Source organism: Genypterus blacodes, unplaced genomic scaffold (assembly GCF_046128005.1).
Source record: "Genypterus blacodes isolate CSIRO-AG114 ecotype Tasmania unplaced genomic scaffold, CSIRO-AGI_Gbla_v1 ptg000154l_1, whole genome shotgun sequence".
Taxonomy (NCBI): domain Eukaryota; kingdom Metazoa; phylum Chordata; class Actinopteri; order Ophidiiformes; family Ophidiidae; genus Genypterus; species Genypterus blacodes.
The window spans coordinates 2,442,501-2,460,846 of NW_027466956.1; the positions used below are offsets into that span (position 1 = coordinate 2,442,501).

Here is an 18,346-nt window from a genome sequence, read left to right on the forward strand (position 1 = left end):
AGCTAGATAAGATAACTCTGAATATCAGTGTGTATCCGTATGCACAACGCTGTTCTGCAGGGACGGATATGGAGATGCTGATTTGGAAATCTGTCTAGGAACATGCAAATGTATGCAAATACAACCTCCGTGTGTGTGTGTGTGTGTGTGTGTGTGTGTGTGTGTGTGTGTGTGAGGCTAAAACACATGCCAGCAGTTGTGCATATATGTTTGCATTTGTACACTTATATGCAAATAGAATCTGTTTGTCTCTGTGAGTGAATGTGTGTATGGAGCTGTGAGTGTGTGTGCGAGCGCGCACATGCTTGTCAGCGTGCGTCAGTTGTTTTTTATACTGATATGCAATGCGCGTCTGTGTTTGTGTCTCGTTTGCTTGTATTCTTGAATGCATCTGTGATGAGTGTGTGTGTGTGTGTGTGTGTGTGCGTGCGTGTGTGTGTGTGTGCGTGTGTGTGCGTGTGTGTGTGTGTCTGTGCGTGCGTGCGTGTGTGTGTGTCTGTTTGGGTGTGTGTGTGTGTGTGTGTGTGTGTGTGTGTGTGTGAGAGCATGTGCATGAAAGCCCATATGTTTGCTATAAAGACTGTGAGTAATTGCCAGAGTGCTCATCTACGTGCGTGTGTGCGTGTGTGTGTGTGTGTGTGTGTGTGTTTCAGCGGCCATATGCAGTGACACACCGCTCATTGTTATCCATAGGTGCTTGTTTGTTTTGGAGCATGTATGTGTAAATGAGAGAGATGGAGGGACGTTAGATTAAATCTGTTTGGTCCAATATGCACACGACGAGAGACGTCTGAAGAGAGAGAAGGAGAAAGAAACAGATGAAATGGAAGGAAATGATGCAAGGAAAGACAAAAGAGGGAAGATGAAGAGAAACAAAAACAAGAAAAACAGAGAGAAGAGGATGAAAGCAGAGGATGCAAAAAGTCAGAAGAGAGACTTGGCTTGGTTATTTAGTTCCCATCATGCCACTCTGCCATGACTTGGACATCTGCCCCTTGACCTAACAAATAGAGCTTGTATCACTTAAGCTGAGCATACGCCACGGTTTGCCTTCATTTCAGACGCGATTCCATATTGCAGCTGCAGTCAAACAGCTCATTTGGGAATCAGCTGCCAAAAGTGCAAAGTAGCATGGACGGCACAACGGAGTGCTTAAATGGACCCAGGGCTGCCAGCTTCAGCCTCACAGTGTACGCTTAACCTTAGGATGACTTCATCATTCATATTTCAATGCTTTTCACTGAAAAATACTTTTACATTGTGAGATTTATAAGTCAAAATCTTAGAATCGATAGAAATAATCCCTTAGTGATCACTGATTTTAAAGAAGATATAACTAAGAACACAAATAAAGAGTAAATGTATTGATAAGAGTGTGTGTGTGTGTGTGTGTGTGTGTGTGTGTGTGTGTGTGTGTGTGTGTGTGTGTGTGTGCGTGTGTGTGTGTGCGTCATACTAACACATCCATATGCATGTATGTAAATGTGTGATTAGACAACCATGTGTGTAATGAGTGTATGGACGTATGTGTGTACAGGTGCTTGGTGCTCTCTCTCCCTCTCTCTCTCTCTCTCCCTCTCTCTCTCTCTCTCTCTCTCTCTCTCTCTCTCTCTCTCTCCTCTCTCTCTCTCTCTCCCTCTCTCTCTCTCTCTCGCTCTCTCTGTCTCTGTGTGTGTCAGTGTGTCTGCATGTGCCCTCACCAGGTGTGTGTCCAGGTAGACCCTCAGGCTGTCCAGCTCCTGTTTGGGCTGCGTCCAGTTCTCTGTGCTGTCCAGCGCCTCTTGCAGCCATGAGATGAATCCGTCCAACTGCTGCACAAAACACTGGACGAGAGAAAACCAGAGGATTTCATTTAGCATTTTGAAAAATTTCAAATATAACGCATGAACAGTGCTTTCAGAAGTAAGCACAAAGAGAGAAATTAATGAAAAGTATAGATATCTTTAAAGAGAAGAAAGAAAGAAAGAAGGAAAGAAAGAAAGAAAGAAAGAAAGAAAGAAAGAAAGAAAGAAAGAAAGAAAGAAAGAAAGAAAGAAAGATATAGTGATACAGTAGGAGGGAGGGAGTGGTAGAGAAAGTAAATATGCAGAAAAATGCTTGAAAAAACAGGGGGAAGAGGGGCAGAGAGAGAACATAACAAAAACCATAATAAAGAAGAGATACAAAATGAAGGCAATGGAGAGATAAAGGAAGGAAGAGTGAAAAAGAAAGAGATAATTTAACATGGTTGTCTTCGTCTCCATCATTACCAAGTTGCCCTTCAAAGAGTGAGGAGACACATGAACAGACAGAAAAGAAAAGAAAGAATAACAGTGGAAGAGAGGAACGCCATTGTTTCTCTAATGGAAAGCTACTGCCACCTACTGGTCAGATGGAGGACTCATCTGTGTCAAGGAGGGAGCCTAAAATCTGAAATTGCTCCTAAAAGGCTTGAATAACCGCTGACTGAAACTGCACATTGGAAAAAGATCTTAAAATGTATTTAAGGTTATCAGAGAGGAGGTGGAACGCTGTGTCTTTGGTGAGAAATGTTGGAAGAATGTGCAGAGCCCAGCTGAGTCCAGGTGAATTCTCTGATCCACTATTGATTTCTCCTTTTTAAATCCACTTCACTCCTGAAGAGGAGCAGAGGAGACAGCTTTAAGGAGGAGTCTAAACCCTAAAGTCTTGAAGGAGAGATGGAGGTGAAGTAGAAGAAAGAGCAGGAGTTTTAAACCTTTGCTCAGGAAAAAGGTAGGGACATGATGACAAAGATGTTTCAATGTTGACATTCAGTAAAAAAAATCCAACAAAATAAATAGATCTAAACAAGGACTTTTTAGTTTACTTTAAGCAACCTCTCAGAAAGGGTGTTTCAACATTCAATACCTAACTTGGTGGTACCTCAGTGTGCACAGCAGTGCTGCTGCAAGGAGAATAGAAGTGGATCAGTGTCTGCTGCTATGAGGAATTGAGGCGTTTTGGGTGAGCCAAAGGTTTCTCACTCATTATGTCAGAAGAAAAACGTGATAGCGTACACTGTACATGAACATACATCCCATTTTTTCCTGGGACAGGCCCGTATTTTAGGTCTTTTTAAAGTGTCCAGACTTATTTACAAATAACATTAGCAAGCCAATCACTATGCTGCCTGTGTCTGGTCTGTTGTTAGTATACCTACAATAAGTGATTAGCATTGACACACTTTTGGGACACACTTTAGATAGCCATGACTAAACAGGTTTGTACCTGCAACAAAGAGCTCCAAAAATAATTGAAATTCTCAAGGAAAGATTCTTGCTTCAGTCTCCAGCAAGGTCATTTACGCACGGAGGTCACAGTGACATAACACAGCACATCAACACGACAAAGCACAAGGGAGCAGAGAGGAGTGCAAGTCCAAGTATTTGTGGAGTTTGGAATTTGGAATCAATATTTGGAATCTGATAAAGTGCATGTAAGTGAAGAACTTGTTGCCTATGTGTGTGTGTGTGTGTGTGTGTGTGTGTGTGTGTGTGTGTTGTTGTTGTGCAAGTTTCCGATCCAGTGACTGCACAGCTAAATTTATTTATGAAACTATGAGCCTAAATTTGCCTCAGCAAGAATAAAATCAGAGGCCATTGTTCGTAATGAGTTGGAGCCTTTGTTTGAAGAAGCGGTTTGGGTGGATTTGAACAGTTCTTTCATCACAGTAATGCTAGATGCGTCCAATCACAAAGACATAAAGCTTTTCCTCGTCCTTGTGCGTTACTTTAGACCAGAGAGCAGCATGAACGTTAAACTCATTGAGTTTTCCTCTCTAACTGGTGACAAATTAATATATTTTTTTCATTTTGGAATGCATAGCACTGCTTTTTATGAGAAACTAATGAAGGACAAATGCAACCTGCAAAATATTGCCTGAAGTGAAAAATACAAGACAGAGCAAAGCACAACCGCCCATGAGCCCACACCCCAGGTACTTGTTAGTTAGACTGTTTTTTTATTATTTTGTCGACCTACTTAATGACAGCAGATACTGAAAACTGTAATTGCGATGTGCTGGTTATGACTTTTGTCTTGTCTGGGCTGTAGGTTTGGTGTGTGTGCAGTGAGACTGACCCGTATTTAGCTGATATAGATCTGGTCAGCCTAGCACACTGCCATCTATTGGTAAAATCAATTTAGCCTTAAAGCTTTTGTGTCTACATGGCAGACAAAATCCTTGCTGACAGTGTCATGGTGAATCACTCACACGCTCTTTCTCACACTGCTGGCATCAGATCTAACGCTGTGTCTACTTGTAGACTTAGGCCGCATTTTCAGATCACGTGCTAATAGGGTGTGACACTCTTCTGTCGCAGACAATGCAATAAGAAACACACACATAAGACGCAATAACATAAGCCAGACCAGAAAAACTTAAGGGAATCTTAAAGCAAGTCCCACCTGGATGCATAGCGTTCCTTGCTCCCGTGGCCAGCACACCACTCGCCCATACACTCATTTTGAACATATCTGTGCTATCCGCCAGAATTCCGTGTACAACAGACACATTCCGGAGCTTTACGGAGAGTGTACAACTGACGCACGCACACGCAATATCTCTAAAATCCATTGTACATAGGCAGACCTCAAAGATCCTGTATGAATAATAAGTGTGGCTGTGACTGCAGATGATCAATAAGACATTGATAATATTTTCGACTCAAATGTTGTCTGGTATCGTTCAATTCACTCTGCCATTTGTTCCACAGAGAGAAAAGTAATGATGGAGTGAAAGAGGCCGAGCTGCTCAGTAAAACATCTGCCGCTCTGTGATGAGCTACACAGAAGGTAAATCTGATGGAAATGACTTCATGTGTGCGTTCATGCTAACACCTTGCCTACAAATCTCAGTATCTGTGTATGTCAGTTTGTATACGTGTCTGCATGCGTGAGGGGACGAGAGAGACACGTCGCCAAGCCAGTAATGTTTAAATAAATGCCAGTGTGTGTGTGTGTGTGTGTGTGTGTGTGTGTGTGTGTGTACCTCCACCTTACATTCATGTAAGATATGAACGTGTAGATTGATACAAGTGTGTTTATATGAGTTTGCTTGTGTGTGTGTGTGTGTGTGTGTGTGTGTGTGTGTGTGTGTGTGTGTGTGTGTGTGTGTGTGTGTGTGTGTGCGTGTTTGTTGCAAAACCTTGACCATTTGAGTGGCAGTATGTTTATTACAACCATGACCCCTAAAAAAATAAAATATATCAATATGATTTCTTCCATCTCTTCCCTGCTCATTATGGAGGAGAGATGGAAATCAAAAGTATCGATGAGAGAATGAAGGGGGGGGGGGGAGCAAAAGAGAGAGAGGAGGTTTAGCAAAAGAGGCAAGGAAAAAAGAGTAGAGTTAAGGTGTTAGGATAATGCTGAAGGTGAAGACTAGACAATAATCAAGAGAAGAAGAGGTGGAAGTACGATGAAGAAGAGAGCAGAGGGATGAAGAGCAGAGGATGTGGGTGTAGGTGTGAAGAGCCGCAGAGGGAGCGGTGACGGTCTGGATATCGACCATCATGCACTGGGCTGCTTAAGGTTCTTTGATGTATCTAAGGCAGCCAAGCTCCTGAGGGGCAGAGCGGCATGCTGGGAGCTGAAAGGCCTGATCTGATCCTGGATTCACTCTGATATCTGCTTCATCTCTTCCTCCTTTGGTTCAGCTCTCACCACTGGATAATTACCGCTCAGCTGAGAGTGGCTCTAAAGATCCACGCTGATAGATTTGGATATGTGATCCTCATGGACAGTATTTTGCAACGATAATGAATACGTCATACCGTGACCACATCTGTTCAAATCGTACATCAGGTCGAAAACAGTTGCGATTAAGAGTTTAACCACACTAAACCAGTGCTCATGTAGTCTTGGGGAAGCAAATGGCTCTTCAAGCTACTCGTGATTCTAAGTAGTAGAGCTGTAGCTATATAAGAAAAATGGAAAACAATGCTTAACATAATATGAACATCTGTATTTCTTGAATTGCAGTCCCCATTGAACACCATTCATTGTATTTCTAAACCATGGGTTCACACTGATTTCCATGTCTGAAATGAGAAATGTTATAACAGCAGAAAATATTACTGATTTAGTAACAAATCAGTCATGGAATCATGGTGCATGTCCATATCAAAGGAAAAACTATGAGAGGAATGTAGGTGTGTAAGTGTGATGCCTATGCTCAAGAGACTAGCTAGGCCAGTAGGTGTGTCTGTGTCTCATCTCAAGGACCTTGCACTCAGCAGGGTGCATTTACAGACCGTATGACATCATAGATGCTCGGCTGGGGTGTCCCATTTACAAAGACGCTTGAAATGTGCCCTTCTTCTTCTGAATTTCGAGTGCACACCCATGATGTTTACCCGGTCTCATAATTCCCACAAACCCTTTTTTTTCCGAGAAACTACTGAATCACAAACATAACAATGTGCTGTGTACTTATATAGCGCTTTTACGATGACCCATTCATACACTGGTGGCCGAGGCATACCATGCATGGAGCCAACATGCACATCAGGAGCAGTTAGGGGTTCAGTGTCTTGCTCAACAACGCTCTTAAATTGATCAGGTTGTCTAAAAAATGGGACTTAAACAACAGCAAAAAAGGTAAAAGAAACCAAAAACATGAATGCCATACATTTTTGTGCAAATCCAACTATTATTCTTAAAGTTATAGCTATTTCTAGCAACCTCTTTGAGTGGTAGAGCAAATTAAGCTCTCTGTCGGTTTCTGGTTTCCAGTCTGAGAACTAAAAGACGTATCCCCACCCCTACTGTGGGAACATCAGTCAAACGTGTGCCAGCTATGAATAAACAACAAGTTATGATACGTGTGATGTGATCTCAATATGAATTTGTGAAACCCAGGCTTTAGTGGATTTTGGACCTCATATCTCTGTGCATATCTGTTGACGTATTAACTTCCTGTCTCTGTCTGCCTGCTTTACTTTCACCTCCTCCTTAACCTGCCTGTTTTTATCTTCAGGAACAGAAGGAGGGGGAGAATAACATCCCTTCTCCATCACTCTTATTTTCCTGTTCTCTCTGCTGTCAGTAGGCGTCCCCACCTCCCCTGCTGGGCCAATCAGACGAGAGCTGATGTGAGTCTGTTGTGTGTCTGTCTCCCACTGCTCTCAGATAGGCCGGCGTGCCGCAGAGCCGACAAACACACAGACACCACACACTGAGGATGACTCCAGTCCAGACAGAAAACACGATGACGTAGGACACTTATCTAACTGATGGACTCTTTCATTCTCTTTTATATAACACACAGAGTCAAAAGGGCGAAACAGTTTAAAACAAGGCAGCACAAGAGATGGCAAAACTCCGCCAAGGCCAAACATTGCTCTTTGAATTCCGCACCTAAAACATGCATTTCTGTAATTTACTTTTAGAATCTGACTTCTTCAGCTTCTTGAACATCTCCATAGTAACTTGAATATTTCCACCCCTGTATAGCTTCTACATGAAAATTAATTTCAGATCGAGATCGGAGTGAACCATGTCACGCTCTTAAACTGCCATACAGTATGATGCTCTTGAATAATAGCAGGAAATGATACTCTCAGATTTAAGATGACATTGAGCCTTTGCACTCTGCTTTAAAGAAATGTACACAAACAAATCATTACTAATAAATGAATGTTTATGACTAAGTAAGTTGGTTGAGAGAGCTCAGTTGGAAATCCCTATAGCAGGATTTTGGTCCAGCACGCAGTTTGAGATCTCAGAAGGTCTTTAAGGTCTGAACTTCAGGCTCTGAGCTACGGGAAATTCAATTATTCAATACAATAACAAGTTGAAAATACTCTTACCGGCAAAAGTAAAATTAAGGTCAAGTTACTAAGCGCAAACAAAAATAAAAAAGTATGGTGCTTAGCTTGGCAAAGAAACATTAACAGCTAAAACAATTCAAAATGTGAGCATAATTGTTAAATTGTTAAAAAATAGTTTGATAGTTAAACTAAACTGAAGACAAAAAAGAAGAAGTTGAACACAAAGACAGAAAATTAAACAAGGAGCGAGAGAGAGATAAAAACGAAGGACAAGACAACATCTGAGCTCAGAGGAGAGTCTCCTCAGTTCTTCTCTGCTTTCACACCAGGGTGTGTGAGAGGCTGGGCCTTCCGGTACCAAACCATGCAGTCCATCATTCTGTCTGTTTTAAATTTACGACCGCTGTGAAATGCTGTGTGATCGAATCTTACATATCCAAAATTTACCCTTCACCCATTGAAATGTTTAAACACAATCAAATGAAGGAAACGAAAGATTGTTAAATCAAATTCACATTCCTATAAACAATTTCTCTGACTTTTATATTTCTACATTTATGATAGGAGCTATGTTAACCTACATTTACACACTGGACACTTCTCAATATTGAAATTGTAAAATTCATTGTAATACAATCCAATATATCTACATAGGGATATAGAGAGAGTTATTTAGTGAAAGTTGCAATGGAGAGCACATAGTATAATATGAGACATACCCACAGGGGTCGGTGTAGATATTTTGTAGGTTTCACATAAATTTGTTAAACTCATATTTTTTTATATAAACTGTAGAGTTGGATTAATTTAATGTGCATGATTTCCTGAGTAGTATGTGCTTTACAAGATGGTTACATCCTTATTCACCATGCAACAAACTTGGACTGAACATGTGAGGTACAGAAGCAGATTTACTTCAGGAATATGGGAAATTTTATGACGTCGGAGGAAGACTCATTCCAAAATAAATAACTTCCCAAAACATATGCCACTAGAATATGACATCATTTTTGTTGGGAAGTTGAGGTGAATTAATATTCCAGGTGAACTGTAATTTAGTAAAATGCAACTGTGATGATGGGTGTTCAACTTCACTTCATCCAGCTGCATTGGAAAAATCATGCTTACAATGAATATATTAAACTATGTAAAAAGGAATTTAAAATTTAAAACCAACCTTTAACAGCAGTTGCCTTATCACCTGTAGCATCTCATCAACAGATTTGCCTTATTGACATGTTGTGTGAAAGACAAGTGCTGTGTAGAATGGCTCGGTCTTTGCCAGGTCATGCTTCATCTGGAAAGCAGCATCCATATTTGTCACTGGTGAATACCTTTTTAAAGGTTCATCTGTGCTCATATATGTAGAAGCTTGGGTTGATTTGTCTTATTAGCACAGTGCAGTGCATGTGTGTCTCGTGTGGAAGAACCATAGTGAATGAGCTCAGTTTAAGCTCAGCGTAAAATAGGCTGTATTTACAGGTGTATTTGACATAATATCTAAGCAAGACCAAACATCCATTGAGCAAGCAATGTACAACAGTGGCAAGGGAAAAATAAGAATGGATAAACCTCAGGAGGGACCTGGCACTAAAACACCATTCCCTTCCAACTGGCCCCATACCGACATGCTATCATTTACACATTGCGTCAATGCTTGGACCTCTTCATATTATGCATGTTTAGTTTATCTTTGATTTCTTTCTTGTTTTTATGAGAAAGAAAATGTGTCATTTATTTGCAAAATTGTATGTCCAGTTCAAGTCTAAGCCATGCAATTTAAGTTAACATCCCTGGAAAACCTTCAAACCAAGGTCACCAAACCAATAAACAACATACACTTGACTTAGGCAAGTCTTGTTAACTGAAAGCTACTGCAAAAATCTGCCACTATGTTTTAAAGTTCCCAATACTGCTGCAGTCAAATCAAAAAAATACATGTAATGGAAAAATCCCATTTTTCTACTGACAGAAGGTTTCTGTTTTGTGACAATTTCATAGCTGCAGCTAGTTCACCTGGTTCATATACAATCTTTAGGTATGTCATAGCATTGTGTCACTGTAACATGAATATTCATCATATCTTTCTCAAGCATCTACTTTTCATTTAGTCTAAGCACTATGTGATTTGCCTATCTTGAACAGATGTATCCATGTCTGCCTTGTCTGTATCTACGTATGTTGTGTATAAAACTACTGCACAGCTTCCTGCTCGCTGCTCAGTCTGGGAGATGCTCTTTGCCAATGTTACAAGACTTAAAGCTCACTTCATGAGGCACTGAATTAAACCTTACCAAATCACAAGTATGTGCTTTTCCCAAGTCATTTTCTAACAGATTTCCACCTCGTATGTTTCAACCTGGAAACACCGTCAAATAACCTCACTGCACTGGCTAATTATTAACTTGTGGAAAGAAAGAGTCAACAGCAGCGTAAACATCATCTTGAAATGACATTTTCAAGGTGCAGTAATAAGCGGACTGCATGCCTGGACAGTGTCCTCCTCAAATGGTCTACTAGAATCAATTGAATTCTTGCTTTCTCTAACTAAATGTTGTGAGCTCAGATAAACCCAACCAAGTCCAATATCTATAATGGACAGATATTTATTCCGTGTTTGATACTGTTTTATTGAATTTTATTGCTCCAGCTGTGATCTTCACAGAGTTTTTATTCCCTGAGTGGAATTATTATCTTTGGCTGTATTCTCTTCTATTCAGCAGAGTCTCAGTGTAGTGGGAGAATGTCATCCTCACACTAAGACTCTTCTCTTCACTTCCTCAATTAGGCAGCTCATCCATCGGCATGATTACATGGTGCTAATTAAGCAGCTAATCAGCTAATTACCACAAGCAGAGAGGAGCAGGGGAGTGTGTGTGTGTGTGTGTGTGTGTGTGTGTGTGTGTGTGTGTGTGTGTGTGCGTGTGTGTGTGTGTGTGTGTGTGTGTGTGTGTGTGTGTGTGTGTGTGTGTGTGTGTGTGTGTAAATGATAAATGTGTGATACTGCAACCATTTGTTTTTATTCATTTTGACAAACTGCAAAACACTACTTTCACTGGCCTTGTACCTGATGAGTGTGCCTGGGTGTGAAGATGGGTAAATTCACAGACATGTTACACAAATAAAGGAAAAAAGCTTTTACGGCAGTTCAGAACCTATGGATTTGTCTTCATTATGTTTCTATAGTTGTCAACATGAAGATTGTCAACACAAAATTCCCATCCCCACAACACCCGCCTTCCCGTGTCCCTTCTCTCCTCCATAGCACAGCCCTCCCAGCCACCACATTAACATTCGCATTGACAAGCTGCCCCTGCCTGTAACATCATCAGCTTACCTGCTTACCTGGACTGCTCCCCTATCCACCTACATGAACTGCCGCTCAAGGAGAGAGACTCTCTGTAATAGGACTACACTGTACTGTGCTTATACCAGTCTCTCTTCCTAATGCATGCCTGTATGTGCATGCTTTATTGTACCTTTGCATAATCCACTGGCAGTTCCTTTTGCAAACCCAACTGTTCATGGAGGGGAAATCTCTCTTAAAATTTCCACTCCCGAGGTTTGATCCTTTTTTCCTTATACATTAAGGTTTTCTCTGGGGCGGGGTTGGAAAATTTCCTCCTGTTGTGGGCCTGTAAAGATCTTTGAGACACTGTAGGTGATATTGGGCTATACCAGTGGTTCCCAAAGTGGGGGGGCAATGCAGGGGGTGCCCAGCGCGGGATCGAAAGAGGAGCGATATGAATAAGTACCGCCTCAGGTAAAATGAATGAGGCGATACTTATTTGTCTCGCTGCAGGAGAATGAGCGTCCAGATAACATTATTGCTCCATGTATTTGTATCCTCTGTTATCAGGTTTGCCTGTCTGTTTTTCAACTCTTCGGCCTGGTTGCTGTTTTATACCAATATATTTCATCCACAGAATTAAATGTGCTGTTGTTATTTCAGTGTGGTAAATAAGTAGTTCCTTTTCATTTCTGTAATTTCAGAAAGTCCTGTCTAGCATTTATGTGGAGAGAATTGTCATTGTCACTGTCATTTCTTGGATGAAACTTAAATGGCTTTGTAACCCCATAAACTTGTGACTCTCTGGTTCCAAGGATATTCCCTTACATTTCCAGATTGATCCTGAAGCTTCCCCACTGATAATCTTATTACAGTGGTCTGGTTTTCCTGACCTGACTAACATGAGATAAGATGCAGTGAAGTTCACTGAGGGAACCCTGGGACATTACAGCAGTGACATATAAGGGTGTCAGAAGGATAAAAGTTAACAATGGATTAGAATATCACAGTAATAAAGGATAAAGTGTGAAATAAAATAAAACAATAAAAAAGGTAGAGCTCCTTTACAGTGCCAATTAAACTAGCAGCCTGGAGGAGAAACCTATCCCCAAGCTATTGACATTTCACCATATTCAATATGACACACATATGACTGATTAGTTCACCGGGCAGCCTCATCAATAATCTGCCTGCCAATCAAACGTGACCTTTATAAAGGAGGTGATGAATTAAGGGCCACAGGATGATTCAATACCGTCCATCCAATCCATCAACTCTGCTGGGTTGAAAGGAGAGAGCAGTGGTGTGGTGGTCATTTTGGTTGCCTTCATATTTTCTTGTCAATATCAGAATCAGCATAGGGGCAGCATGGCTCAGGATGCTGGAGCGGTTGTCTAGGGATTGGAAGGTTCCGGGTTCCTCCCAGTGTCTTGTTGTTGAGCAAGACACTGAACTCCAAACTGCATGGTATGCCTCAGTGAATACTTAAATGTGAGGTAATTGTAAAAAGAAAAGTACAGCCCGGAACAGAATCAATATTGTATACAAATTTTGGCCTTGTGGTTTGGCTGCAGAGACTCAAATGACATTGAGCAATGCTATAGGTGGATATCATCAAATCTCTGGCAGACAATTGAAGGAACAGCAGTCTTGGATCAACAGCAAATGTGTACATATGGTTGAGAGGTTAAGAGGTGTCCAAGTTATTCAGCTTTTCTAGGTAAAGAGGCAAACTATCCAGATGTAGTCACCACACACATTTGTTACACTGTAGTGCAGGCTTACTCAACAGGGGGCCCGCAGGCCGCATCCGGCCCGTGGACGCTTATTTTGTGGCCCCCGACATGCATAATAATTATAATTAGCCAACCAAAATCGTGTGAAAATTAGGCAGTGCGCCTTTAATTTAAGTTCCAGCTGCAGTTGTCTGATTCAACCGTGACCAGGAGAGTAGAAGTAATTTCAGACAATCTTTTATCACAATTGCTAAAAGACGTTCAAAGTGCCGAGTACTTTAGTCTAGCATTGGATGAATGCGCCGACAGACATCGCGCAGCTTATAGTCTGGGTGCGCTTTCTCAAACGGGACACATTTGCAGAGGAAATGCCGGCTTTGCTACCGCTAACAGGGCAAATACGGGGAGAGGACATTTATTCTGCAATGATGAGCTTTTTTCACGGACCAGGCAAAAACATCAACTTAAAAAAGCTAGTTTCTCTGACTACTGAAGGGGCTCCTTCCATGGTAGGAAAGGAGAAAGGATTAATTGCTTTGCTCAGAAAAGATCCTGAAACGCCTGACTTCTTCTCATATCACTGCATTTTGCATCAAGAGCAATTGTGCGGCAAGCTGAGAGGTGGAGAGCTCAGAGCAGCGACAACTGAGCAACAGCCAGACCTGAAAGTACTTGTGAAAAGATTGCAGACTCAGAGCTCTCACTAGGAATAAGTAACAACTATTTGTTATATTGTTATTGTTATTAATATTTTCGAAATCGGACCCAGAACTCTCAATAGAAATAAGTAAAAAGTTGATTGTTATATTATTGTTATTAAAATTTGTGAAATGCTGACTCAGAGCTCTCCCTACGAATAAGTAGCAATTGCAAACGTCATCAATGTCATCAATGCAAAGCTATTCACTCCAGTGTTAATAAAACATCAGCTTGACCAACACTTGTCATCCTTGGAAACGCAGTCGCTACACCACATGTGTTACTCAAATTGAGAATATTTGTTAAATATTCCATGATGCTTTGCATTGCATTAAAAATTACTTGCAAGACAGCATGTTAAACAGCCGTACTAAAACCAGCGAATAAACTGGTACAAATATATGTTAATAATAATTTGTGGCCCTTTCCACGTGTTGTGGTTTAAATGTGGCCCTCTTGGCCTCTGAAGTTGAGTACCCCTGATATAGTGCATCAGCTGCAGATGTTGTGCACATATTTCCCAATTTAATTCCAAAACTTTTCCATGACTTTTCTGTGGTGTAATATGTCAAACAACCTTGACATTAAACTAAACTTCTAAGTGTACAACGGTAGCGCAGCATGAAGAATTATAAACCTGTAAGACCAACATACACACAACACGTCCTGTTGTGTGTTGTGTGATTGTTCTGAGCCTTGAAGTTCATTTGCTCACTTTGCCAAGTAGACATGGACTTTTAGGGGAGTTCCAGGAACCCTGACAGGGTCGCAGATTTTCCAAAGAACCATCACGGGGCAGGAAAGTAAAGGATGTACTGGCCAGATAGCTGATCCCGCCCTCCCTCTTAGAGAATTAGGTTACATATAGTCAGACCATAAATTAGTTTTCATTTAACCCAGTGGTTCCCAAACTTTTTCTTCCCCTTCTGTGATAAGAATATTTTCGTGCCACACACACACACACACACACACACACACACACACACACACACACTTCCAAACAACACCTGAATTTATTTTAAACATTGTCATTTATAAAACTGCAACTTATTATTTAACAAAATAAGTAAGGTGACAAATCACCTTTACAGTGGAATTATTAAAGTCCAACTGTGTAATACTGTGTCAGTTAATTTCTAAATGAAGTCAAAATTACACTTTTAATCAGAGTGTGGGCTCGCTTTGTGCTGCAGATCTGTTCAATCGGGGTTGCAGCTATCAGACTGACACTTTTGAATGTCTAGCTTCGACCTATATTTTGTGTTTATTGAGGCTCACATAGGTAGGATGTGGCAAAGGAAGGAGTGTGGACATGGCTCTCCTACCTAGCAGCGGGTAATCGCTCATTCTCCTGTTGCGTTGTTAATAATTATAATTATCAATTATAAATCTCTCCCAACTGGGTTTGTAACGCTAAAATAGTGGCTAGCCAAGCTAACGATGCATCAGACCAGCTGATCAGCGCTAACTGTGAAGTGGCAGCGATAACAACAAACCACCAGGCCAAAGAGTTGCAGTAAAACAGACAGTCAAACCTGATAACAGGATACAATTTCATGGAGCATTAATGTAATCTGGATGCTCATTCTCCTGCTGCTATACAAAAAGAAGTATTGTCTCATTCATTTGCCAGAGGCAATACTTATTTGTATCGCTCCTCTTCCTATCGCGCACCGCCAGCGCCCCCCTGCAATAACTCACTTGGGAATTTAACCTGTTCAGAGATTTCTATGATTTGTATTTTGCATGTTGAATCAAATTGGGCTGTTTACCGTGCCCCTGCTTAACTAGTGCAATATATATCTTAACCTGCAATTCAAGTATAATTTGTGGACATGTAGTTAATGCTCCTTCTGTGGTTGTAATAATAAGGTCAAAGTATGTCTATTTATCCAAACCATTAAAGTAAATCCTAGCACCACATCAATTGCACTGATCATTTAGAGGAGATCTGCCCATTTAACAGGCGTAGCTAGTACTTGGATCAGATTCTAGTGTTTGCTATATCTAATAGCAACAAACACTGTCTGGTTTTCTAAGTGGAAATAAAAATATATTATTGTTTTTACTTCTCAGGCTCTTTAGCTCGACTTGGACTTGATTACATGGCAGACCCCTCTCCACCACCTCCTTACCACTCACCCATTTTTTGGATCCCCAACTAACAACAACTGCTTTTTTTGTACCTTTGTATAATCCCACTGGTTACTATTGCACACCTTGCTATTCATGGAGAGGGAATCTCTCTTGGAATTGCCTGTCCAGAGGCTTCTGCCCTTTTTTCTGGAGTTTGTCCTCGTCGGCCGAATTCCGGGAATCGAAATTTGCAAAACGATCTGGGGGGCGGGCCGAATTGCGGCCGGGCGGGCTGGATCGCCGTATACAGCCCGCGGGCCAGAGGTTCCCCACCCCTGTCCTGGAGAGTTTTGGGCGGGGGGTCGAGAATTTTCCTGATGTTGTGGGTCTGTAAAGCCCTTTGAGACATTGTATGTGATATCACACTTACTGTGCATACCTACTGCATACAAGATACAAGGATACTGTTTGAGAAGACATTGGAGATGCCAGACTGTGAGAGAAGATGGAAATGTGTGCATGTGGAAATGAGACAGATTTGCAAAGTCAAGAGCAAGCTAAAGCAAAAAAGTGTTGATACACACACAAATTTCTAACTCAGTGAGCTTGTTTGAGTTTTGTTGTTGAGAGCTAGTCACAATTGTGATTTCCTGTGCACAAACGTGGAATTGTCCACGCCATATACTGCCATGAAGAAGGCATTAAAGAAGACAAATGAGCCAAAAACTTGTTAGACAGGCAAATTCAACTAATACCAGCCATAGACAAAGAAAGACATACCTCTATCTTCCTCCAGATGTCAGGGTCTTTGTCCTGACTCTGAATGTCCTCGAGCAGCTGTTGGACCAATGATGCACATCCCCTTTCCCCATCTAAAGGCGCTGTGAGCTGCAGGTGACAACCTGCAGATCGTTGTCCATTGTCCTCTTCAGATTGCAGGTCACTTAAATGGCCTGACTCAATGCTCTCGTCCAATGAGGGTGCGATATCACTGGAGGAGGTGGGGCTAAAGCGGTCAACAGGGAAGTGCTTTCGTCTGTAGGGGAGCTGAAGTCACCAAAGGAAGACCATTTTCAGTTTCACAGATACAATAATAAATCTTAATCGAGACAAGAGCCTGAAGACTTCTGAAATGAGAGCTTGACATACCAGTAGAGGCGGGGTAGAGGGAACGTCGTCCCCACTCTCCTGTATGCTGCTTATGTCTCCGCTCTCCCCTACGTCCCAGTCTTGGTTGAGCTCCGTCAAATCCCAGTCGTCCACATCTTGCAAAGCCTCCTGGGTAGATTCACAACCTCCAGGCCTCTGCAAGAGAGAGATTGAGTTCTCCTTAGCCTTGGCGCCATCTTTACAAATCAAGTTAAAGTAATGCATGCGTAAACTTTTATTGAATAACTGAAGTGAAGGTGAATATGTCCACTTACAAATGGGATGGCATGAGCCAGACTCTCCAGTTTCATAGCCAACATCTCTGTCTTACGGAGCTGAGCAGGAAGAGCCAGGAACTCCTCTGACCCATACCAGTGCTCCCTGTCTGGGCTGGCTTTTGTTGAGACCTGGGTCCCCTCCTGAAGAGAGAAATAGAGAGAGAGAGAGAGAGAGAGAGAGAGAGAGAGAGAGAGAGAGAGAGAGAGAGAGAGAGAGAGAGATGAGGGTGATGAGATAATGTTGAAAACAGAATTCTTCTCATTTCCTTATTGTAAAATTAGTGTTTTGAAATGTTTGGCATTAGATTAAGGCAGTGGTTCTCAAACTTTTTACATCGGGTACCACCTCAGAAAATATTTGGCTCCACTATGGCCGATGTTAAAATACAGTAGCGTAGGCCTGCCCTATGCAGCTGCTATGCACAGCCACATGGCCACAAATTGGTACTAGAACTCTCTCATATGAACAATTCTCCTATATGTGGCAGGGGGCAGTCCCTCTTACACCCACAGCATGTTCACACACACACACACACACACACACACACACACACACACACAGCATGTGAGAACATTAATAACAACTGCATTTCATTCACAAACACGCATACATACAAACAAACACACACGAGAACATAAATCAAAAACACAACCAACTGTATTTCAAACACACGGCATTTTGGCAACTATGTATAACTCTTATAGGCCTGACAGAACAGAAAGTCCTCCTAAGCTGCACCATCATGCTCATATCTGACATAAACAAGTCAATTGGCAAAACCTGCATCATCAGTAGTCTCGTCCAGTTCGATGGAATAATAGCGACTATTTTTAATGCGTTCAATCAGTGTCTTCCTAGCGTCATCTGCCATGGCTCCTATTCTCCGCGACACTGTCATTTGAAAGTGGCACCAACTTTAACTGTTTGGCGATGTTCCCGAGAAGCCTCCTGCGCTTTAACCACAGGTGCACCACGGAACTGAATTGCACATTTGGACTGCCTCAGTTCATCACGTTTGCGTACAAAAAACTCCACTGGTTTGTCTTTCAGCATTGTGTGTTTTGTTCTAAGATGCCGTTTGAGATGCGATGGTTCCATGGACTCGTTGCTGAGACATTTAAATTTTTTCATGGTTCAGATTTTTTATTCTTCCGCTGCGTACCTTCACGTACCACCGGTGGGGGCCCGTGTACCACCGGTGGTACGCGTACCACAGTTTGAGGATCACTGGATTAAGGATAAGGAGTTGATCTTAGAGTCACAAATTGACACATGGGCTTTGACCTCCTTCCACTCCTTAGACTGTTCTCTTGGATGAAGTATATTAAAGCCTAAAATTTGCCAAA

General features: G+C 41.7%; 1 protein-coding gene across 1 annotated transcript in view; it reads right to left on the reverse strand.

Annotated features, from left to right (window-relative positions):
* Positions 1 to 18,346, reverse strand: part of akap6 (A kinase (PRKA) anchor protein 6) — a 149,396-nt gene that overhangs the window by 113,385 nt on the left and 17,665 nt on the right. Inside the window, exons 7-10 of the mRNA XM_076166027.1 lie at positions 16,997 to 17,137; positions 16,722 to 16,877; positions 16,353 to 16,619; positions 1,701 to 1,823 (exon numbers count right to left, since the gene is read on the reverse strand). Of these exons, the coding sequence (XP_076022142.1) occupies positions 1,701 to 1,823; positions 16,353 to 16,619; positions 16,722 to 16,877; positions 16,997 to 17,137 (687 nt within the window). The remainder of the gene's footprint in view (positions 1 to 1,700; positions 1,824 to 16,352; positions 16,620 to 16,721; positions 16,878 to 16,996; positions 17,138 to 18,346) is intronic.